This window comes from Pleurodeles waltl, chromosome 5 (assembly GCF_031143425.1).
Source record: "Pleurodeles waltl isolate 20211129_DDA chromosome 5, aPleWal1.hap1.20221129, whole genome shotgun sequence".
Lineage (NCBI taxonomy): Eukaryota > Metazoa > Chordata > Amphibia > Caudata > Salamandridae > Pleurodeles > Pleurodeles waltl.
Window position 1 is genome coordinate 682,684,077 of NC_090444.1, and position 25,062 is coordinate 682,709,138.

The 25,062-nt window shown below is 45.3% G+C and overlaps 1 protein-coding gene across 2 annotated transcripts in view; it reads left to right on the top strand.

Annotated features, from left to right (window-relative positions):
* TULP4 (TUB like protein 4) overlaps positions 1–25,062 on the top strand; it is a 682,961-nt gene that overhangs the window by 100,192 nt on the left and 557,707 nt on the right. For both annotated transcript variants that reach the window (XM_069234583.1, XM_069234584.1), the window contains exon 2: positions 18,185–20,211. In XM_069234583.1, the coding sequence (XP_069090684.1) occupies positions 19,960–20,211 (252 nt within the window). In that variant the 5' untranslated portion in view covers positions 18,185–19,959. The remainder of the gene's footprint in view (positions 1–18,184; positions 20,212–25,062) is intronic.

The following is a 25,062-nucleotide window of genomic DNA, read 5'->3' on the forward strand; positions in this document are numbered from 1 at the left end:
CACTCGCCTTCTCTACAGCTTGCTGTCCCGTCTTCTGCATTATCCTCCTCCATGTGCCTTGCCCCCTCTCCCTTACTCTCCCTTCCTCCTCCTCAGCTCAACCTCGACTCAATCCAACTTACCAGTTTCTATCAGCCACACCGGCACCTCTGCTGCCTACAGCGTGATGATTTTGTACATGTAAAGGGGCAAAAACTCTAAAAGTGGGAGCACTTGTGCTTCGGTGTGCACACACCTGTGTACTCCGGGACCTTGCACTCCTGCTGCCCTGAACAAGTTCTTCATTTTAAACTTTCAACATTTTTAACCGCAGCAGCAACAAGGCATTGAATATGCAGAAACATGTTCATAATCACTCACAAAATCTACAAAGCAGTGTACATGGCAATCAAAATGAAAACTTACACAAATGGATCCTCCTGCCATCTTGTCGCACAGGCCTTAGAAGCTCCCAGTGAAGCTTCCCACAAACCCAGCTTCTTTCTCTTTGTCGCTCCTTACCACATCCTCCTTCATCCACTCCAGCCCCTCTCTTGGCTATTTTACATGACCCTCAGAGGCAGCAAAAGTAAGTCCAATTTGTTAACCACACGTTTATAGCCTTAAAACCGAGCTCTCTAAATGATTGTAAGGCGTTTCTTATGCCTATAATAATAAATGAATCTGATCTTTTGTGATGTAACTGGTGCTCATGTAAAGTGCTCCAAAACCCCTGATGGAATTTGCGCTACATAAAACTGCTAAAACCTATTGGTTTTGTCGATTTTTTTAGACAAGTTACATAGAAGCTCTAGCTGCTATGCAGCATATCTTTAAGTTTAAAAAAAAAAAAAAAGCAGTATGATGCAGTCAACACTGTCAGCGTCATAACTTAAAAAAAAAAAATTACACCATGTTGTACAGCAGGTAGGGCCCCTGTGCAACAATGTTTTTGCGTTGACCGCGTAATACTGCTAACGCTGCTGAGTAGCGTATCTAAAAAGCACTGGGAAAAACGAGAGTTCGCAGAGGCAAAACCTATTGGCTTTGCCAGTGCTTGTTATTATCTTGTCTGGTCACAACAGGCAGTCTCCCTCATCCTCTTTTCCAGCTTGCAGAAATAAGTAGTTCTTTCACATGTATCATTTGTATTTGGTGCCCGATGTGTGTGAGTTCTAGACAGTGAACCTGTATTTCTTTTGAGAACGTTGTAAAAAATGATACATGTCACTGAAGTGTAGCACATGACTGGAAACCATGACTGACATAATGTTATGAACATTCAGGTTGACGAAATAGGTGAGCTTTTTCTCAAACACCATTTAACCTCAGTGATTGAAATGCTGCCATATTTTCACCATAATCTGTCATTACTTTGCCCCCTTCTAAATTTATTCATCACCAGCAAAGGTGATGAAGCTTTAAATAGATCTAGAATTGCAGTCTGGTGGTGTTCCCCTGGTGAGGTGGGGCAGGATCCCTCTTACAATGTACTGACTATTTATTTATCAGCTGTTAAGACACGGAACTAGCACAACTGATAAGAGTTTCAAAAAGAAGGTCCTAAATGTTACAGGGATGATAAGTAACCACTGCAAAGGGTGTGCATGTTTGTGCTGTATACTACCCGGTATGGAAACCCATGAAATGCTCCCCAGATATTACAGGAGCTTAAAATGTTCCTCAAAGCATGAGGACTTCAGCACACCTGTAAGGACTCTCGGCTTCCTTCAGGTGACTTCAGCTACGGGAGGTTCTCTAGGCCATCACAGAAAGAGAGTCAGCACATGGGTCACGGTGAAACCAGATTGCACAGTGAAGCCCGTGACTCTAAACCTTCTCTTTTACTTCATAACCTGGAAACCCTTCCATAGGCAACAGTGCGCCTTCTCCAGAGATGCTCAGTTTATCAATAATCAAATGGCCCAGCTTCATGACATGGCGGTTGGCTATCACACGTACTCTATTTCAGTCTCAGAACGCCATTGCCATTATGGTTCAGCAGAATTCCACTGTCCCCACCACCAACTTTCAGTATGAGTGGCACTTATGATGCCTTTCTCTGATTCTTCGTGCTGACCCTCTTGTCAATAGAAACCAGGTAAAGAGCCCTACTATTAATATTCTGCTCATACTATACCTGCCCTCTTATAATCTTCGAACTCCTTACACTTTAATTCTTCTCACATTTTCAAAGTGTACTGCCCCCTTAGTGGAGAGCTGCATTTGCTAATTTCTGTGTGTTTGCTGTACGTGGTTTTAACCTCTTCCCTTGCGCAGTCCTAGCTACAAGGAAACTTTCTGCATGCTAGCCTTTTATGGTGCTGTTCATTTGCTTTGGGTTACTCTCTTCACATCCATTCACACTAGCAGCGCCATTTTTTGACACTGCAGTAATCACAACTGTAACAGAATAAACATTTTGGATCATTCTGTTTCTAGAATTTATACTTTCTCTAGATATGTGCTTAATAGCAACTTTCCTGAACTATTGTTCTTCTGTTCCTCTGGTTTGACCAAGAAAGCTCTCCACCATATTTTCAGTGCCATCGTTCATTGTCTTTTATTACTGTGTTTTATTACAATTGTATATGTATAGTGCTTACTACTCCTGACGAGGCTTTGTGTGCCTGCTTTTTTTTCTCTCAAGGCGGCTTATGTCCTGTTTTATGAAAAGTATGAATATTTTGAAGTGTGCATAATGTCTGTTTCTTCTGGTTTTGGTAACATAAAGGTGTTTTTTGTTTTATTAGTGTTATTCATTTTTTTTATTTTTTATCGTTCCCAGTCATCCCCCACCCCTCCCTATGAGATTTGCGGCTACCACCTCTGCTACTGAACACATTTTTTTTGGAGGGGGGAGGGGGTGGAATGGAAGGGGGTTTTGTTCCTATTCTCCCCCTCTCCCCCCACACCCCACCCTATCAGCACCCCAGAACTGGATTTGCCTTTAGGTGTTTTCAAAAGGAGTGTCATTGCAAGATGTTTATAAATACCAAGAGGGTTCCATGTTTGAGTTTGGCATGCTTTGTGCATGGCTGTCTCTATAGACATTCTCCCTTCTTGCCCATAACCCTAATTTACAATGGCAGACGATTCTCTGTACTGAGGGTTTTTCAGCTGTCATAAGTGAATATAACTACCCTAAATGTCCACTGTTCCAAAATTTTGGAATCTGGATGTGACATCCCAACAGATTTTTTAACATATGATTTGTCTGTTCCTCCGCGATTACAAATGGTCTAGTGTAGGAGGCTGGCCTGGCTTATCGTGGGTACCTTGTAGTACTTACGCCCTGTGCCAAGTCCAGTTATCCCTTATTAGTAGAATAGAGGTGTTTCTAGCAGCTTAGGCTGATAGAAGGTAGCTATGGCAAAGCAGCTTAGGCTGAACTAGGAGACATGCAAAGCTCCTACTATACCACATGCATCATATAGCACAATATCATAAGAAAACACAATACTCTGAGTTACTAAAAAGAAAGGTACTTTATTTTTATGACAATATGCCACAAGTATCTCAGTGAGTACCCTCAGTTAGAAGGTAAGTAATATACACAAGTTATATGTACACAAACCCAAAACAGGTAAGTAATAGTAAGATAAGTAATGCAAACAGCGTAGAATTACAATAGGATGCAATAGGTGAACATAGGTCTAGGGGCAACACAAACCATATACTCCAAAAGTGGAATGCGAATCACGAATGGACCTCAGACCTATGAGAGCTTGTAGAGGGTCGCTGGGACTGTAAGAAAACAGGGTGTCCAAGATACCCCACCCCAAGACCCTGAAAAGTAGGAGTAAAGTACCCCTACTGCCCCAATAGGACACAATAGTCGTGATAGGGGGATTCTGCAAGAACCACAAACACCAGCAAAGCACTGAAGACGGATTCCTGGACCTGAGGACCTGCAAGGCAAGGGGACCAAGTCCAAGAGTCGCAATAGTGTCCAGGGGGGGCAGGAGCCCAGGAAACCCCGGATGAAGGTGCAAGAAGGCTGCCTCTGGGTGGAAGAAGCCAAGGATTCTGCAACAACGAAAAGGGCTAGGAACTTCTCATTTGGATGGAAGATGCCCCACGGCGTGCTGGAGGTTGCAGAAGTGTTTCCACGCAGAAATACCGCAAACAAGCCTTGCTAGCTGCAAGGGTCGAGGTGTTTGGGTGCTGCTGGGGACCAGGACGGACCAGGATGTCGCCCCTTGGAGGAGGAGACAGAGGGGACGCTCAGCAACTCAGAGAGCCCCCACAGAAACAGGCAGCACCCGCAGAAGTACCGGAGCAGGCACTTAGAAGATTTGTGAACCGGAGTCCACTCAGAGTCACAAAGGATGGTCCCACGACGTCGGAGTCCAATTCAGAGGGTTGAACACTGCAGGACGGAGTCCTGGGGACCCAGGCTAGGCTGTGCACAAAGGAATCCTTGGAGAAGTGCACAGAAGCCGGAGCAGCTGCAAATCACGCAGTTCACAGGTTTGCAGTCTAGCGTGGGGAGGCAAGGACTTACCTCCACTAAACTTGGACTGAAGGATCACTGGACTGTGGGGGTCACTTGGATATAGCTCCTGTGTTCCAGGGACCACGCTCGTCGTGATGAGAGGGGACCCAGAGGACTGGTGTTGCAGAAGTTTGGTGCCTGCGTTAGCAGGGGGGAAGACTCCGTCAACGCACAGGAGATTTCTTTGAGATTTTCAGTGCAGTGTGAAGGCAGACAGCCCTCCGAGCATGCACCACCAGGAAGCAGTCGAGAAAGCCGGCAGGATAAGGCGCTACAATGTTGCTGGTAGTCGTCTTGCTACTTTGTTGCGGTATTGCAGGCATCCTGGAGCAGTCAGCGGTCGATCCTTGGCAGAAGTCGAAGAGGGAAGTGCAGAGGAACTCTGGTGAGCTCTTGCATTCGTTATCTGACAAATACCCCAGAGGAGAGACCCTAAATAGCCAGAAAAGGAGGTTTGGCTACCAAGAAAGGAGGATTGGCTACCAAGAGAGGTAAGGGCCTATCAGACGGGGTCTCTGACGTCACCTGCTGGCACTGGCCACCCAGAGCAGTCCAGTGCGTCCCCAGCACCTCTGTTTCCAAGATGGCAGAGGTCTGGGACACACTGGAGGGGCTCTGGGCACCTCCCCTGGGAGGTACTGGTCAGGGGAGTGGTCACTCCCCTTTCCTTTGTCCAGTTTCGCGCCAGAGCAGGGCTGGGGGATCCCTGAACCGGAGTAGACTGGCTTATGCAGAGAGAGGCACCATCTGTGCCCATCAAAGCATTTCCAGAGGCTGGGGGAGGCTACTCCTCCCCAGCCCTTCACACCTATTTCCAAAGGGAGAGGGTGTAACACCCTCTCTCAGAGGAAATCCTTTGTTCTTCCTTCCTGGGCCGGGGCTGTCCAGACCCCAGGAGGGCAGAATCCTGTCTGAGGGGTTGGCAGCAGCTGCAGTGGAAACCCCGGAAAGGCAGTTTGGCAGTACCCGGGTTCTGTGCTAGAGACCAGGGGGATCATGGAATTGTCCCCCCAATACCAGAATGGTATTAGGGGGACAATTCCATGATCTTAGAAATGTTACATGGCCATGTTCGGAGTTACCATTGTGACGCTATACATAGGTAGTGACCTATGTATAGTGCACGCGTGTAATGGTGTCCCAGCACTCACAAAGTCCAGGGAATTTGTCCTGAACGATGTGGGGGCACCTTGGCTAGTGCCATGGTGCCCACACACTAAGTAACTTGGCACCCAACCTTCACTAAGTGAGGGTTAGACATATAGGTGACTTATAAGTTACTTAGGTGCAGTGAAAAATGGCTGTGAAATAACGTGGACGTTACTTCACTCAGGCTGCAGTGGCAGCCCTGTGTAAGAATTGTCTGAGTTCCCTATGGGTGGCTAATGCTCTCTTTTGTGTTAGTGTGGTCGAGCAGTTAGCCTTATCAGAGGGTAGTGCAAAACATTTGTTGTACACACACAGACAATAGAAGAAGCACACACTCAGCGACTTAACTCCAGACCAATGGTTTTTATATGGCAAAAATATATTTTCTTAATTAATTTTTAGAACCACAAAATTCAAGTTGCAGGTAAGTACTTCAATAGATTGGTATTTCACACATGTATCAACAGTACTTTGTTTGAAATTAATAAGTTATACGGTTTTTGAAATATTTGCAATTATCTGTTTTAAAAATGATTACAACGCAGTTTTCAGAACAGTATCTGGGTGGCAAGAAATGTTTGGTCCATTTGCAGGTAAGTACAACACTTACAATTTCAGTCTCTGGGTTTTATTCATTCGAAGTGGTGGTTCCGACTATGTTAAGACCTTGTTTTCATGAAGGATACATTCTCTCTAGGAAAGAAAATACAATATCACTTCAGTATTAAACCTATTGCTTATTCACTCCTGATATTACTCGAACTGTCTGAAACTCACCCAGTTTCCTATGAGATAGGACTCAATTCGAAAGAAACATGTCTCCCACTCATAGCCTTCATGATCCCATGTGGCCCAGCTTAATTCTTACTCATGAAGGGTGTGTTCTATCTATAGAGATAACGTAAGCTATATCTTCAAGGATGGAACCATTATACATTCTCTCCAAATATTACTTGCGCTGTCTAAGACTCACTCTGCTTCAGTACTTGATAGGGCGACGCCTCCTACTCGTTTCATCCACCACTCACTGTAGCCCTATTAAGTTCATTTAGTACGCCTTTTTTTTAAATTCAGGTCACTCTGCAAAAACATATTCAGAATCTTATCAGGTAATTTCTTGAACGGATTTAGCTAAGTTACTCTTAATTGCATGCTATCACTTTATGCGTTTGTTACTGTATTTTATTATTTAAAACACTCATGAAAGCGAGACTCCATTTTTATCACCCCCATCAGTGTAATGGGCATTTATGTACACCAAATCCCTCCAGTTAGGTTTACCACAGAAACTTCTTTCCCAGATTATTTTTGAAGTCGTCAGCGTGGCAGTGCTATCACACCGGTACCTACCGATGTGATCGCCTTCTTACCGGACCACTCTCTACTCTGTGCATACTCCCTTCCCACAAATAAACAAGATAACTATTCTACTGGTTTACACTTTCCCAATCTGCACTACAAACTTATAAACACGAAATCCCGTTTAATTACTTGCGCTTTGTTGGTCACAGACTCATCCGTGACTCACTGTCCATTATGACAGCAATGTAAATGATTTATATTACCCCCACTGATTTGTACCCAACTTAGGTAAGTCTTGGACAGTTAAAGGTGGCTCAGTCCAAATGTTTTATCCTACTACAAGGCCATAAGAGGCTTATATGTACTTCATTGTACAGTTCCCAGCTAAACAAGAAACAAATACTAAAACCCTACGGCCCCCCTTTTTTCTCGTGTTATCCTTAAGTTCGCTTCAGATACCAGTTTATTGCCCAGGCAAACAGATTCAGTACAATCTTACCTCATTTGTATTTAGTCCCGTCTTCACAATTCAGCGAGTAAAACTGCCATCTTAGTTCAGAACTCCTCTTTAGGCCACTCCACTCCACGTCACTCCACTCTGTCCCACACCACTCTACGATACTCTGACACTCTGCTTCACTATACTCTGTAACACTCTACACCACTTCACTCTAGGCCAATCTACAGCACTCCACTCTACGACACTCCACTCTGAAACTGCACGACACTCCACTCTACACTGCTCCACTATACTCCATTTTACTTCACTCTCTGGCGTTTTACTTCACTCTACTCCACTCTTTGCTCTTCACTCTATATATATCACTCTACTCTGACACTCTACTCCACTCCTATCATAAAAAGGACAAGAAAAAACAGTACGTCCCCCTGCCCTCCGTGGGCGGGTGACAACCAGAAGGAAAAAACTACCCTCACCCACTCATTGTGGCATGCTTCATCATTGGGCCTCTGCTAACACACTCCTACCTAAACCCAAGTTGGAGTGGAGCGGTAAGAGTAGGGAACAAAAAACACTACGCAACCACAAAAACGGGGATCTGAACAAACGGAACATAAAACTGTCTCAACAGTATCCCCTTCCTCAATTTTATTAAAGGACCCATGGACAGGATTAAAAATGGACCCCTGGTGGTGACTTACAGTATACCATTACCTGTTCACCCCAGTACCTCTTCAGTCGACATGTTTCAGCCGTTTTCTGCTGCCCCTCAGGGTCAATCATCCTTCATCAGGACCTCAACGGATCCCTGTTATTTCTATCCCCTACTTGTCATAAATTAGGGCTTTTATTACTCTGCATACCTGGGTAAATTTCTCCCTGTTTGTATACACACTTTGGGTTATCAAGTTTCCATTAGGTCATCTTTCAACCTGGAGCCAGGTGGGAGCACCACCCTGTAGGCACCCATTCGTCAAGGTACCGGTGCCTCCTGACATGCCGCATCCGGCTCCATGAATGCTCTACTCCTATCCACTCTACAACACTCTACTCTGCTTTTTGCCACTGACTCTCTACACCACTCTACGCCACTTAACTCTAGGCCACTCCACTATATTCCACAACTGTACTCCACTCTGACACTCCACTCTAGACGTACTTCACTATTGGCTATGCTACTTCACTCTACGACCCTTTGCCCTATGCCCCTCTGCTCTGACATATGACACTATACGCCTCTCCACTCTGACATACTGCACTTAGCTCCCCTGCACTATACAACACTGTCCCTCTACCCTGCACCACTCAATTCTATGACAATCTGTTCCACTCTACAACACTCTACTCCCCTCCACTGTCAGTTTACTCAATTTCATTCTATGCCCCTCCACTCTACAACACTCCACACCACTCTGATTCATGCCGCTGTATGCCACAACACTCTACTGTACGCCACTCAACTTACTCCACTCTTGCCACTCTGCTTACTCCACTCCAGGCCACTCTACTCCAGATGCCAATCCACTACACTACTCTCCACTCCATTCTACTCGGCCCTATGCCATTCCACTCTATTACTCTGCGATACTCTATGCCACTCCACTCTGCTCCAGTTTACAACTGTCTACACCACTCCATGCCGCTTACTCCACTCTGACACTTTACTCCACTCTATATTATGCCACTCCCCTCCAGTCTATGCCATTCCAATCTTCACCACTTCAGTCTTCCCCACTGCACACCAAGACACTCCACTCAACGACACTTCACACCATAGCACTCCAACCAATGACATGCCACTCTATCCCACTTTACTCTTTCCCACTCTACGACACTCTATACCACTGCACCCTATGCTACTCTACAATAATCTACGCCACTCCACTCTTCGCCACTCCATTCCTTTCCACTCTGTGACATTTACTCCAGTCTACGACACTTTACTCCACTCTTCATTATGCCACTCCAACAGGGGCGGCTCCTTCGCTAAGGCAGAGGATTGTCGCCCCACTGCTTCCGGCAGAAGAAAAATAAAATGGTAATTACAGATCATTATTATCATTTTATTTTTTGCTGAGCCAGGTTAGGGCGGGGCGGGGCTGGAGGGAGAAGTGGTGATATGTGCACCTTAATTGTGCATGTCTGTTTGGCTGACAGTGTTGGGCCGGCCAGACATGCGCACTTTGCCTTTCTCCGTACAGTTGGGAGAAAAAAGTGCACAGGGTCCCACCTCTGTGAGCACCGAATCAGGCCGCTCACTCTAATAACGGTGCTGCCGTCATGCTGGTAACCGCAGTGCCGTGATTGGCTGTGGGAAGTCTGGAAGCATGTGTGCTTCCGTACAAAGAAGAGAATGGAGGAGACTAACGCGTCACCTGACCTGACCAGGTAAGTCGGTTCTTTAAATGTTTTTTTTAATCCGCACCCTGCCACCCCCATTCAATGGCAGCCGCCACTGCACTTTACTCCAGTGTATGCCACTTCAGTTTTTGCCCCTCCATACCAAGGCACTCTACTCTGACACTTCATGCCGCAACGCTTCACCCCATGCCACTTCACTCTATCCCTCTATGACCCTCCTCTCTGTGTCCCTCCTCTCTATGCCACACCACTCTACTCCATGCCACTCTACTCCATGACACTGCAACACCCTGCTCCATGCCAATCTACTTAACTAAGGGCCACTCCACGACTGTGCTTAACTCTTTGACTCTACTTGACTGTAACACTCCAATCTGGCACTCCATTCTATGACTCTTCACTCTGCGACACTCCACTCTATGCTACCCCACCCCACTCTAGCCCACTCTGCAACACTTTGCTCCACTCTGTGCTACACCACTGCACTCTATCATACTTTACTCCACCCTACACCTTTTCACCCCTCTGCTCTATGACCCTTCACTCTACAACACCGATACGTCACTCTATTCTACTAGACTCTATGCCCCTACACACTACGACCCTACACCACTGCACTGGATGCTACTCTACAGTACTCCACTCCACAACACTCCACTCTGCTCCACTCTACTCCACTCTGACATTTACTCCACTCTGACACTTTACTCAACGCTTCATTATGCCACTCCACTACTCCAGGCTATGCCACTCCAGTGTTCACCACTCGATACCAAGACACTCCACTCTGCAACACTTCACGCCACAGAACTCCACCCACAACACTTTAATTTATGCCTGTCCACGCTACTCCATTCTATGACACTTCACTTAACACCATCTCCACTCTGGGACACTCTTCTCCACTCTGTGCCCCTCTACTCTGTGCCCCTCTACTCCACGACACTCTGCAATACTCTACTCCACTCTATGCCACCCTAATCTATTCTACTTTGTGCCACCCTATGCCACTCTGCTTCATGGCACCGTGCGACCATCCATTCCATGACCCTTTACTGTATTACCCTCTGGTATACGACCCTCTCCTTTGACACTACACTCTGCTCCAGTCCGTGCCACTCCATGACATTGTATTCCAGTCACTTCCCCACCATTCTACGATTCTGTCCCTCCACTCTGCGCCACTCGACTCTATCACTGTTCCACTCTGACACTTAACACCCATCCTCAGTATCACAGTTTACTGCATTCCACTTCCTCTACGTCACTGTACAACACTCCACTCTATGCCACCTTACTGTACTGCACTTCACTCTACACCGCTCTACTCCTTGATACTCTGCAGCACTCTACTCTGTGCCACTTTACTCGACTCTAGACCACCCCACTCTGTTCCATGTCTCTTCTCCACTCTGACTCTACTCCACTCTGACACTCCACTCTGACACTCCACTCTGACACTCCACTCTGACACTCCACTCTGACACTCCACCCTATGTCAGGACACTCCACTTTAAGACTTAATCAACTCAGTGACACTTTACTCTGCTCTACGCCCCTCCGCTCTACAACATACAACACTCCAAACCCCTCCACTCTTTGACACTATGACTCACTACTCTGTACCACTCCATTCTCTGGCACTCTGTTCCACTCTATGTCCCTCCACAGTAAAGCTGTTTAGTCCGCTTCCCTCAGCACTCCTCCAATCTACAACACTGCACTCCACTCTACAACACTCCACACCAGTCTATGCCACGCCACTCTACTCTATGCCACTCCACGCCATTCTACTCCACTCTACACCATGCTACTGTACTCCACTCTGTGCCACTCTACTCTACTTTACCCTACTCTGCTAAACTCTAGGCCCCTCCACTGTATGACACTGTATGCCAAAGCACTCTATTCTGCTTCATGCCACTCTACTCCACTCTATGCCATTTACTTCACTCTGACACTTTATTCCACACTGTTATGCCACTTCACTCTAGTCTGTACCACTCCAATTTTTGCCACTCCACACCAGGATACTCCACTCTGACACTTCATACCACAACACTCCATGCTATCTCACTTGATGCTATGCCACTCTGCAACACTCTACACCACTCTGTGGAACTTAACCCTAGGTCACTCCACGACTGTACTCCACTGTCCGACTGTACTCCACTGCACGACACAATACTCTACTGTATGGCACTGCACGCCGCTACATTCTGCAACACTTTACTCCACTCTATGCTACACCTCTGCACTCTACTCTATTCCGCTCTACACTCTCTGCTTTACGTCCCTCCACTCTCTGCCCCTCCATTCTACGACACTCTGCGCCACCCCAAGTTACTGTTCTACTCTATGTCCCTCCACAGTATGACAGTTGATTCCATTCCACTCTACAATCCTCCACTCTACAACCCTCTACTCTACGAACGTCATACCACTGCACAACACTCCATGCCTCTCTACAACACTTGCTGTTCTATGCCACACCACACGCGTCACTCAACTGTACTCCACTCTGTTACTCTACTTACTCCAGTATACGCCACTCCATTTACTCCACACCACTCTACTTGCTCCACTCTATGCCACTCTACTCCACACCACTCTGTTCTACTCCATGCCATTCCACTCTACGACACTACTTCACTCTGATACTTCACTACTAGACTCTATGCCCCTACACTCTACAACACTACACCACTGCACTCTATGCTACTGTACACCACACCACTCCACTGCACTCTACGCCTCTCTGCTCCTCTCTACGACATTTATTCCACTCTGACACTTTACTCAACTCTGCAATATGCCACTCGACTACTCCAGTGTATGCCACTCCAGTGTTAGCCACTTGATACCAAGACACTGCACTCTACGACACTTCAATCTATCCCTCTTCCTTCCACCCCATTCCAGAACACTCCACTAAACTCCATCTACACTCCAGGACACTCCTCTTGACTCTGGGCCCCTTTACTCTATCCCACTCTACTCCATGACACTCTGCAATACTTTACTCCACTCTGTCACTTTGCGGCACACTATGCCACCCTACCCTATTCCACTTTGTGCCACCCTACGCCACTCTGCTTCATGACACCCTGCGACCCTCCACATCCATGACCCTCCACGACCCTTAACTGTATTACCCTTTACTCTACTCTATGACCCCCCGACCCGCTCCTCTTACACTCTACTCTGACACTCCACTCTGATCCAATCTGTGCCCCTCCGTGACATTTTATTCCAGTCACTGCCCCTCCACTCTACAATACTATGTCCCTTCACCCTGCACCACTCCACTCTGTTATTATTCCACTCTATGCCCCTCCACAGTATGACAGCTTACTGCATTCCACTCTACGTCCCTCCACTCTACGCCTATCCAGTCTGACCCTCCACTGTATGCTCTTCCGCTCTATGCCACCTTACTCTACACCACTCAGTACCACTCTACTTCGCTCTACTCTGACACTCTGCAACACTATACTCCGCTCTGTGCCACTCTACTCCACTCTATGCCACTCTAGTCTTCTCCACTCCATGCCACCCTACACCACTCTACTCCACTCTTTTCCCTGACACCCTGCGACCCTCCTCTCCACAGCCCTCCAATCTACAACCCTTCACTTTACTACGCTTCACTGTACTCTACGAGCCTCTAGTCTGTGACCCTGTACTCTCCAGCCCTTTGCTCTGACACTCTACGCTGCTCCAATACACTCTGCTCCAGTCTGTGCCATTCCATGACATTCTACTCCAGTCTGTGCCACTACATTATTTGACAAAGTACTCCCCTCCAGTCTACGTCCCTTCACACAACTCCACACCACTCTGCACCACTCCACACAACTCCCCTCTACTCTACACCGTTACACAACATTCCAATCTACTACACACCCCTCCACTCTACTTCACAACACTCCACTCTACTTCACAACACTCCACTCTACCCCACTCTACGAGACTTTATTCCACTCTGTGGTATGACACTTTACTCTACTCTACCCCCTCAGCTCTACATCACTTCTATGCCCCTTCATTCTATAACTGGCTCTACTCAGCGCCACTCCACTCTGACACTGTCCCACTCCTCACCCTGCCACAATATGACAGTTTACTTCATGCTACTTTTCGACCCTCCACTTTATGACCCTCCATTCCACCCCACAGCACTCCACGCCACTCTGCAGCACTCCACGCTTCTCTACAGCATTCCACACCTCTCTACAAAACTCAGTGCCACTCTATGCCACCCCACATTATGCCATGCCACTTTGTTACCCCCACTTTACTCCACTTTACTTGCTCCTCTCTATGACACACTCTACTTACTTTACACTACTCTACTTACTCCACACCACTCTATGAAAACTTCACTGTACTCCACTCTGATGCTCCACTCTCTTCTACTACTCACTCTGCCACTTTATTCCACCACGTCACTCCACTCTACTCTGACACACTGCTCCACTCTACCCAACTACTCAATTCTACCACGCCATGCCACCGCAGTCTACGAGACTCTGTGCCACCCCACACTACGACATTCTATTCTACTCCACTCCCCTCCACTCTACACCACTCTCCTCTGCTCCACTCTACTCTACGACTCCACTCTACAACATTGCATGGCATTCTTCTTCACTCAGCACCACTTCACATGCTTCCACTCCACAACACTGTGCCACTCCACTCTACGACACTCCTCTCTACGCCACTCCACTGATCGACACTCCATGCCACTCTCCTCTACTCCACTACTTTTTAGCCATGCTGAACAGCAGCCACGCTGGTGTACAACATGGCTAAGAGACATTGGCGAAGGCAGTAGCTCTTGCACTGGTGAGAGCTATTGGCTTTGCCAATGCTTGCTTTTTTAGCCATTGTGCTAATCTACCCTCTCTCTAACCCAGAAGGGTACGGAACGCTGCATAGAGACTAATCTTTGTGCTGAAATAACATGCACCTGAAGCATCGACGTCTTAGCCCCTATATACTTGCAGGAAGAAAATGTTCCTTCCCTACCAAACACTAAACAAGCATTGGCTAAGCCAGTAGGTCTGGCCTGCCTTTTCTATCGCGATTAAAATATTGGGACCAAGCCTGTGGAAGTGACTAAAAAAGAACAAAAATGGTTTTGATTATGCAACTCGTATGAGATTAATAGTTTAATGTGTGTTGATTCGGTGTACTTTGAGATGTGAAGTAGTCCTTCATGGTCTGCAGGTGGATTTATATACCAAACGGGCAGCGGTATAATGTGAGAGAGAAATAGTCCTGGGCAGAGCCAGAGACCACACTAAGTATAATTCAAAGACTAGATAAAGATAAGTCCTATAGGCAGTTACTTTATCAAGTAAGATCAGAAACTAGGAAAAGAAAGAGGTAAGAAGATGACGATATGATGATGTGGGCATATAGGAACCAAGGGTGAAATTCCTTACATTAGTCTCAGTGCCACATGCGGTGTGAGCACCCCAAACCCTAGTCGTATTATTTTGATGACTTAACATTCAAGTCGCCTATCTATCTTAGTCCTCCTAGTAAATTCGCAAAACGCTAATCAACATCTTAAATATATTCTTGCGTATGAACTCAAGAGAATCTGTGTAAATTATTATTTTTTAACCTGATGGAGCTCGAAGATATTGATACATGGGAATGCACCAGAATTAAAGAAACGGCCTGTATTCCAAACCATGCTAAGAGTTTGAAATGAGCACGTGTCTGGACTGCAATCGAATTTTAAAGTGCAAAAAGGATTTTAGTCAATTAAAAGCACAAACTGTTTACCAAGAGTGCTATAAATGATACGTGACTGTGTGTATAGAATGCAGGGTTCGAAATTAGCCGTAGGCCCCGGTAACTTGCTGCCAGGCTCGGTTTCGTGCTGTGACTGTAGACAGCACCGAGCCTCCTTGCATTTTTGTTTCGACAGGTCTGACTAGCGCAGCAGAAACAGCGGGATCAGTGCTTTCCTGACGGTGTACTTACTGCTCCACAGTACAAGCAGTTGTCTCGTGATAATTTCTGCGTCTGGGGGGCGACGTGTAGACCATCAAGCGGGCCTTGTACCTGCAGCTGCTCGAAGATGGTGATCACAGTATAAGGCAATTTTCGTGCGATTCTCTTGACAGTTTCTACTGACTCCGTTTCGCTCTCTAGGTAGGATATTTCTCTGTCACCTCCTTTAGACAGGGTTCCCCTTTAGTGTCCACCCAACTACTAATTTGTAGGCCACCCTCCATGTTCAAAAATGTTTTTTCCCACAGGTACAGATATGCACCACTGGTGCTGAGTGCAAAGCATAGCTGGGCTTGGGGTGAGTGCATAGCATTGTTGGTAGGGGAGTATGGAGTGTGGTTGGCAAGAAATGTAGAACGTGGCTGCTGGGGAGCAGGCAGTGTGGCTGGCGGAGCTCATGGACGAAGTCTTACAATTTAACTCACAGTATTGATATGAAGAGCAAAGTGGCATCCTTTTGGATGCCACTGTTTTAGCATGGCACAAAATGGGGGTGACAACAGCTTCCCAGGTGGTGGAAATGTATTGCCTGCATTCCTGTGGCCCTAGGGTGGAGACACAGACACTGAAGTGAGGAGTTTGAGGGAAGGGGCCCCTTTACAGATTCCCTAAAGACATTTTGACTAAGAGGCTGATGATTAGTTCTTGCTGAGCTCGGCCATTTAATGGATAGTAGAGGTGTACGGGTGACACTGTTAGTTGTTGTTGAAGGTGATGAAGTTTCTAGGCCAGGCCACCCATGTCCCAGGATCGTTGATGAGCACCAGCTGCAGTGGTCTCACAACTCATTGTGCTTGTTTTGTGGGTCTTTCTGGCTGATGACACCCCTGGTGTTTCTTGCTGTGGGAAGTACCGCTCTACACATAGGTACAGTTTGACAAGGTCATACACTACCATTTGAGTTGCTCTGGTCTAGGAAGTACCTACTGAAATGTACATTTAGCCTCAAGGCAAACTATGGCAGTGATGAGCATACTGTAAAGTATTGAGATACTTACTTAGCCTTCAGTTTTTCATTTGGACATTTTGAATCTCATAACAGATCAGTCTTATCACAGCCCTCTTGTAGGACTGCACCCTTCCACTGGTCCTCCACAGGTAAAATTATGTTCCACACCGCACATTGTATTCACTTTGACAAAGGTGCATTATTTGGCCCTTTCGTGCTCCAGCAAAGCAAGACCACAGTAAAATTAAAATAATTGCTAATTCTAAATGAAATTGTGCCAAATAAAGCGAACATCGAAATACCTTAGAAACAGAATTGCAGTAGTGAGATACAGTTACTCGTGGATCATGGAAGGGAGGGGCATTGACGCGTGTTTTCCTGTTGCATTCTGTGATCTGTTAATTTACCCTCTGATGTGGAGGATGCAGTGGATTTTTGACTGGGTGGTGAAAGTAAAGGATTGTATTTCTGGTGGTGAATGCTTGCAACAAAGGAGCACTTCAGAGGAACAAAAATTGTAAAATTTCTCTCAGTCTTTGCACCCTACATCCACTCCTCTGCAGAAACCAGCACCGTTCCATAGTTAGTGGTACAATACAGAGCTGAGTGCTTATATATTGAGGCTAAAATATTCTTATAATTATAGGAATATGAAATGCAAGCCTTTTTAGTAACATGGCATGGAATTTTGAGTGTGGTTGATGAATAGTTATCGTTAACGTCCAGAAATGGAATTTCCCTGTGCATCACCCTTGCATTTTACACGTGATAAGGTAAAATATATGAACTGTTTGGAAGGCGATTCCTTGTCACCAACATCCTCTTGTTTGTGCGGAGAAAAGTTGATTTACAAGGCAATCACTTTGAAGACTGTTTACTGTGATGAGCCCTGACGTTTTCAACCTAATGAATAGGCATCGGCAATCTTTAGCAGTTTAACACATGACTGTTGTAGGTAACAATATTTTCTGAAGTTCATATACTTCAAAGGATTTTCCTTTTGGCCAACACATATGTGATCCACTCCGTTACTGAGAGAACACACTGATATTTGTTAGATGTATGGTCATAAAAATGTAATTTTCTCTCCCATGGCCCAAGGGCATGCTCTGTGGGGATAACTCATGAACCTCTGTGATTCATGGGTTAGGCAGAGCATTATAAAATACAATCCCACAAGCCTATGATGGCCCAGCGTTGGCAGACGCCAACATGCAGATGACAGTCTATATACCAAGTCTTTTAATGCTCTTTGGAGGCTTTTGAGTTAGCAAGTAATGTACTGTACAATAACCCTGTGCCATAATCGTGCATACAATATTTGATGTCATGCTGATTATAGTATTTGTTATTGTGGAATAATTGCAAAAAATATTTAAAAATAAATAAATCGTATAAGTGTAAATACATTTTAGGCTTTAAAGTTAATAGTTTTTATTTTATTTTTTCACAGAATTGGGAGCGTCTGTGCCAAAAGTGCTGATGCCTGCTTTAACGTGATGAGCTAATTCCTTCAAAGGTGAAGCAAGTTTCAAAGAGTGCTTTGCAGAGCGTCCGCTCCATAGATGTTGTCTACAGGCTAAGAAGTAAAGTGATTGCTAAGGATACTTGAACGCAGTTCGATGTAAGGAATTTGTGTTGGATGAAAGGAGAATTACTGGCAGCCATGGCGACTTTTTTAGCTTGGGGTGGTCGAGTGAGATATGAGGAGAATATGTTGCTGGAGTCTAACCTATGTGTTATCATGGAATTGTGATCAGCTGCAAAGAGGGGCATTCAAAGATGGGGAGACCGGTTTGAGCCTTGGACTGACAGGTGTCCTGATCTGTGCTGGAGCACAGTGGTCATGAACTTCATTCAGAGCAGTTCTTTGCACTCTGACTTCTTGCAGGCCTTCCACTAGATTTATTTATTTATTTTTACATTCGAGAGAAAATACCATTTTGCTTTATTCAATCTACTGCTCTGGATTATATGTCAAGCATTTGCCCTGTTGAAGAAAAAAGGGGTATATTAAAATAAAGCCTCTAAAAGTTTACACCATTTCAAGAAAACGGGAATACAACAAGTTAAATGGCTTTATATCGCAAATTCTTGTTTTTCTGAAAGCTGGGTATATTTTCCCATCCAAATTCACCCACCTGTTCACAATGTCTCCTGGACCCTTTTTTAGTCATCGGGATATTTCTAGGTGGTTTGTAGCAAATTAGCTGGGTTTAGTGTGTACTGATTAGGCCTTTTCATATCTTTCTTTAGCAGGGTGGCAAGTTATTATCGTGCATAAAGTGCGGAAAATTTCAGTAGTTCAAGTGATAGTAGGGGTGACAAAAAGGACGTGTCTTGTGCGTCTCCTTCTAAAAAGGGACAGTACTGAAGTTAATTTCCATGCACTGGTAAAGTAAGGATACATACATTATTTTAGAAAGCAAACAAAAAAATAAAAATTTAAATTGCAATAGACCAGTCTACAAATTTCTGAAGAATGTAGCTCTGCAGGGTGCTGTGTACGAGAGAGAGAGAGATAGAGATAGAATTACAGTCAGGTCTCCACGTGGTCACTTGCACAAGCAAACCTGGCCTGAATTTGCTTTTCTGAAAAGGGCTGTGACTGCAAGGTGTATTTGCCTCCCTTTGACCCACTTGTTCTGTTCCTTATGCAATCTTAACCTGTTTAATAGCAGAATGTCAGTGATGTGGATGGGAAAATCAATCTTATCGTACCCCTGCCCTGTTCCACATCTGCCCCAAATCACTGACACGAGTGGATCACTGTCCTGGGAAGCCTTAAATTACTTGAAGCCCAAACACTGAAGACCTCAGTTTGCAAAGTTGTTACCGCCATGTTGCAGTGCAGTCTGTCTGCAGACACAGAGTGATGGCTGAACGAGGTTTGTGCTGTTGTGGATGATAAACATATTCTAGATGGATGTTGAAACTCCACTCTGATCGCCTAAAAAAAGATGCAAAACCAGAAAGTTTTTGGGTTTTTTTTTAACAAAAAAAAAATACATTTGCTTAGCTAGCTGCCATCTTCTTTTCATGGAATTTTGTTCCGCTATGTATGTGGTGGATGGATATAAACAAAGTGACCTCTGATCTAATCAAATAGTGTTTTAGTGGGTCTTTTTTAATTCTTCAACTTCACCATCCTGCACTAATACACTTCCTGCCCCACGCCAAATGTAACACAATATAGAAAGTTAGGGCAGGACAAGGACGTTTAAAAGCATGCATGCAGCAGTGGAACATGGGCCTGTCCTTTGCAGTGATTCAAACATCCTGTGCCTGTCATGGAAAGGCAGAGTTCCAAAAAGTGAGAAGGAGAAGCCGGTGTGCAGGAGACGGTATTATGAGGAAGGGTGGCTGGCCACTGGGAATGGAAGAGGAGTTGTTGGTGTTACCTTCACCTCCAGCCACTGCAAGAGAGACCGAAATACTCCTCAGAGGACCAATTTCAATCTGAGAGGCCACAACAGCGAGGTAAGCTGACCATTTGTCAATAACTTCCTATGTATAATGTAGTGATGTTTATTGTCTGTGGTATGTATTGCGATCATAAGAGCAGGGTTGTTTTGTGTCCATCGTTGTTCGAACAGTGCAGCACTTGGTGCAGAAATTATGTTTCTACACTGTCCACTAAATCACTTCTTGCTGTTTTTTTCTGGTGATGACCCCTTTTGTAACCCTAGTGAAATCTGGATTTTTCTGTGGTTTTCTTTCGGGTGTCAACGTATGATCCAAATGATAAGACATGTAATACGATAATGTAACATTCAGATTCCCTCCTTTCAAAGCTACCTGTATGTTAGAAAAATTATGTAGGCATTTGGAGGTGCTAAATTGCTACTTTACGTGGTCTGTGGCGGAAGAGGTTTCAGTGCCTTGGTACTGTTGCGTATAATAAAGAGAAAAATATTTCAAATATCTGCACACTCAGAATACTGTGGACAAGTACTAATTATTTTATGCCAGTGGAAGCACTAGTGCAAGGTCTGCTGTATGGAAACATAGCATACCAAAGCTGAAAGACCAAAGGCCATGAACAGATGGATAAACTTTGGGAGAATGGGTGACATGTACCAGAGAAATCCCAATCGGCTTGGAAAATCTTGTAGCCCTCGGAATGGACATTGATCTTCCATTTAAATTGACACTTTGCGGAGGTGGAAGAACGTGGTGGGAATCGCCTTAGCACTTGTGTTCTGTGTAAACCTGGCACAGAGTTATACTTAATGTAGTAGGCTGTCTGTTGTCAAAGGACCTATTCTGGGCGATACCAATTCCCAGAGTGTACTTTGGGTCAGCCAATTACATGTCATTGGCTCTTTTTATTGTTTAACTCATTTTCTTGTTTCTTATTTTATTGTCTTCCTTCCTCCACCTGTGTTTGTCTCTCCTCGGGAGCATATCATTTTTTACCAACCTTTTGGTTAGAGAACTTGTAGCCTTGAGCTGCTTACATTCAGGGAATTGTTTTTTAATTTTAGAAATCCATGGGAGTGCATGTGTTTTTATGCTCCCTCCCGCTTTACTCTCTCCCGTGTGTTGTGCTTCCTCCTCCACACCCTACCCCTTCAACTTCCTGTGTTGCTCTTTCACCCCTTAGCTCCTTTCTCTTCGCTGCTGCTTGTATCAGTTATGTATTTTCTGTTGGAAAGTGGCCATCTCTGAAGGGTCAGCCCAAACTTTTTGCCTTTCTCCTCCCCTTTTTCTGACCTTTTTGTTGCCTTAGGACTCTGTGCACTTTACCACTGCTAACCAGTGCTAAAGTGCATGTGCTTTCTCCTCTAAACATGGTAATATTGGCTGAAACTCAAATTGTCATATTTAGTTTACTTGTAAGTCCATAATAAAGTGTACTACTTGTGTGTAGGATATGTAAATTAAGTGGCACTTGTGGGCTTGCAGCACTGATTGTGCCACCCACTTATGCAGCCCTCTAATCATGTCTCAGGCCTGCTATTTCGACCTGGCAATTTGACCCTTTTGCCAGGCCCAAACCTTCCCTTTTTTATACATAAAAGTCACCCATAAGGGAGGCCCAGAGAACCCATAGTGCAGGGTCCAATGTATTTAAAAGGCATGACACATACTTTTATGATTTACATGTCCTGGTAGTGTAATTCTCATAGAGTTGTTTTTCACTACAGAAAGGCCTTTCTCTCCCATAGGAAAACTTTGGCATCTCCTTATTAGACCTTATAAGTCTAATTCACAATCTGGAAGAGGCATGTTATTTAAGTTTGAGTTGTTTGGTGTTTCTTGACTCTTAATTTAAAATCACAACCAATGGTAAAGTCAGATTCTAGATTGCAGTTCTGAAAATGCCACTCTTAGAAAGCTGGCATTTTTTTTACTTTAGCCATTTGGTGCCTGCTGCCTGTCTCCAGTACACGTCTGGGGCGGGGTGACAGCTGCGTTTATGCATTTCCTCTAAACAGCCACACACAAAGGGAGCTTTGGTGTGAAAGATGGGCCATCCACACCTGAATGGGCAGTGTCCTGTCCCCACACAAAGAACTGCATACCCTCCTGTAGTGTGTCTGGAGCCGGGGCAGGAATGGAGGACCTCTGTGCACTTCAAAGACCATTTTTTTAAGTCTCCCCCGCTTCCAAGGCACAACTTGGTAGGAGTTCTGGCCCTCAGACACCACTAACTCAGTACACTTATGGACCTGTGGATTCTCTGCCAGGACGAAGGACTGCTGTGCTGCTACAAGGACTGCCACTCTGCTGAGCTGCTACATTGCTGGGCTCCTGCTTTGCTGAGCTGCCCTCCTGCCTGGGAATGGGAAGGGCTGGACCTGCATCTCCACATCTCAGTACCAAAGTGACTTCACAGGCTTGCTCGCTTTCCTCCTGTTTTCTGAAGTTTCAGAGACACAAAAGACTTCCAACCCACCTGCTACAGCTCCTAGATCTGTCTTCAACTAGCCTGTGCCCTCCCCCAAGAGGTGCCTCTTCAGTCCTGGGCTCTTGAAAGTGTTTTTTGGCTCCTAAAATCAAGCTTGTGGGCACTTTGCAGCGAGAATGGGCCTGCTTGCACTAGAACTGCTCCACTCGCCCGAAGAATTAGCACAAGTCGCTGCAAGTTTGTCTCTTCGCACAAGTATCGCCTCTCACAACGGCGAGGCTCCAGTCTGCACATCTGCAATGTTCAGCCGACTCTTCATGCCCGCAGACCATCACCTCCAACGCTTTCCTTGCAAACTTCTTCCCTGCGAATGGGACTCTTGGCTGCATTCTTGAGGAGGTAACGTTTCAGTAGGACTTACCTGGGACTGTATCCGACCTGTGCTCCATCGCAATCGGCCTAAAATTTTAGGATTTAACCTGGAAATCGGCGCTTTATGAATTGAAGCACTATATTGCATTTCAATCTTTAAAAATCCATATTTCGACTTCTACGTATTTGATGTTTGCCATTTTGGTCTTATTTTACTCTTAACATTAAGCTCTATGTTTCTAAAAAGGTGTGGTGTCTTTTTGTGTGGTGTTTTCACAGTTTTACTCTTTGAAGTGTTGCACAAATACTTTACACATTTCTTCTTAAGTTAAGCCTGACTGCTCTGTGCCAAGCTACCAGAGCGTGGATACAGGTTATTTTATGGTGTGTATCTGACTTACCTTGGCCAGGATTGTGGTTTCTGTTTGGACAGGATACATACCTCTGAGAACCAGAAACCCAGTTTCTAAAATTTTCTGACTTTTCCCCAACAATGGCCCTCTAGAACTGCCTAGTAGCACCATGTAGGTCATGCAGTGACTCCATCCCTGGACATGGTGACACTAGAAAATATGAGGTGCCACCCATTGTGGTTGTGTCAATCCCTTTTTATTCCACCCATCATCGATGCAGGTCCGGAGCGTGCTCTCAGACTCTCACTCATGAAATTCCTTCATATTTAAAAAAAAAACTCGGTTAGTTGTTTCCAAAACTTTCAGTTTCCAAGCCTTGCTGCACATGAAGTAAGAAGATGCCCCTTTCTGAACTATATCACAACTTCGAGTACCATCTTGGATCAGAACATAATGCCACAGCTTGCGATTCTCAAGCTCAGAGAGAGGGAGAGGCCAGATTTTTTCCTGGCTTGAAACCACATGTACATACCTAAAGTGATCTCTTTCTCCCACACATAAGTCACCTGTAAAGGAACGATCTGTCAAAATATCTTGCCACAAAAAGCAACACAGAAAATAAAAGTTCTCTTCTTTCTCATGGAGATGGTCTCATTCCAGGGAGTATCATCTCCATCTGATGTGGCACTCTCCTTTTTGTCAGAGCAGATCACATTGTGGATATGAATAAGACCAAAATGTCTGTAATTTGCATCAGCTGACTCTGCTCAGGCCAAGGTTTTCTTGCTTGCTATGCTAGATCTGTTCAGGATGGCTTTTTTCCCCTCAGGGCCACCTCCAAGTGGGCTTCTGGGCTTGACGACTTTGGACTGTTGGCTCCAATCTCAGGACTGCTCTGGGTCCGAAAACGAAGTTGCAGACAGCCAAGGCATCATCCCTATTTTGTGAGAGCCTCTCTATGCACCAAAGAGGACGTTGCCAACGGAGCCCGCTATGGCGCCACTCTTTAAGTCATGAATGTAGTAAGATAAAAAGTTAAGGTGACCTTTAATAAAAATTCCATGGCAGAGCATCTCCCTGGGGCTCAGAGATTTGCACTGATTAAGGAGATTTCCAGCTCTGAAGCTCTCGCAATACCTGATAAAGATTACAGTCATACAGAAGATTATGATTTGGAAGTTGAGAATCTCCTACTCAAATGTGACTGGTCCCTGAGCATGCTGCTCATGTTTTCACTGTTTTTTCTTCTGTTAAATGTCCGGTAGAAGATGTGGGAAGATTGATCAAAGTTGATTCTGTTCTTCTCAGGCTGGATTTGGTCCACCGGTCTGTTGGTACTCAGCACTTTGGCTGCCGCTTCTTCTTCTGTGCAGAGCATCTCATCTCTCGCAGCAGAATGCTCAGGTCCTGCTGCTCCCCCCTCCCCCTATGCTGTGGTTTCATGCATGGAGATTGAACAATGTGAGTTGGAGTCCGTTTGTCTTTCAGATAAAGTTTCGGAAGACATTTGGGTGCTCAGGAAGTCTATTGCCAAATTAATCTTCGGTGTTCGTTGGGCTTAGATTGTCCAGAGGTGAGACTCAAAAAGCATCAAATCCTTCAAGTCTCATGATTTGAGTTATTCCGTGCATGGCAGGGCCTTGCTGTGGTGTCTGTTGAGGGCTATCTCGCAGCCCTGTTTGCTTTCATGTGTTTGCCTAATTAGCGTTTCCTATTTAGATCAACCCTAGCAGCTTCTGAAAGGTTTGCACT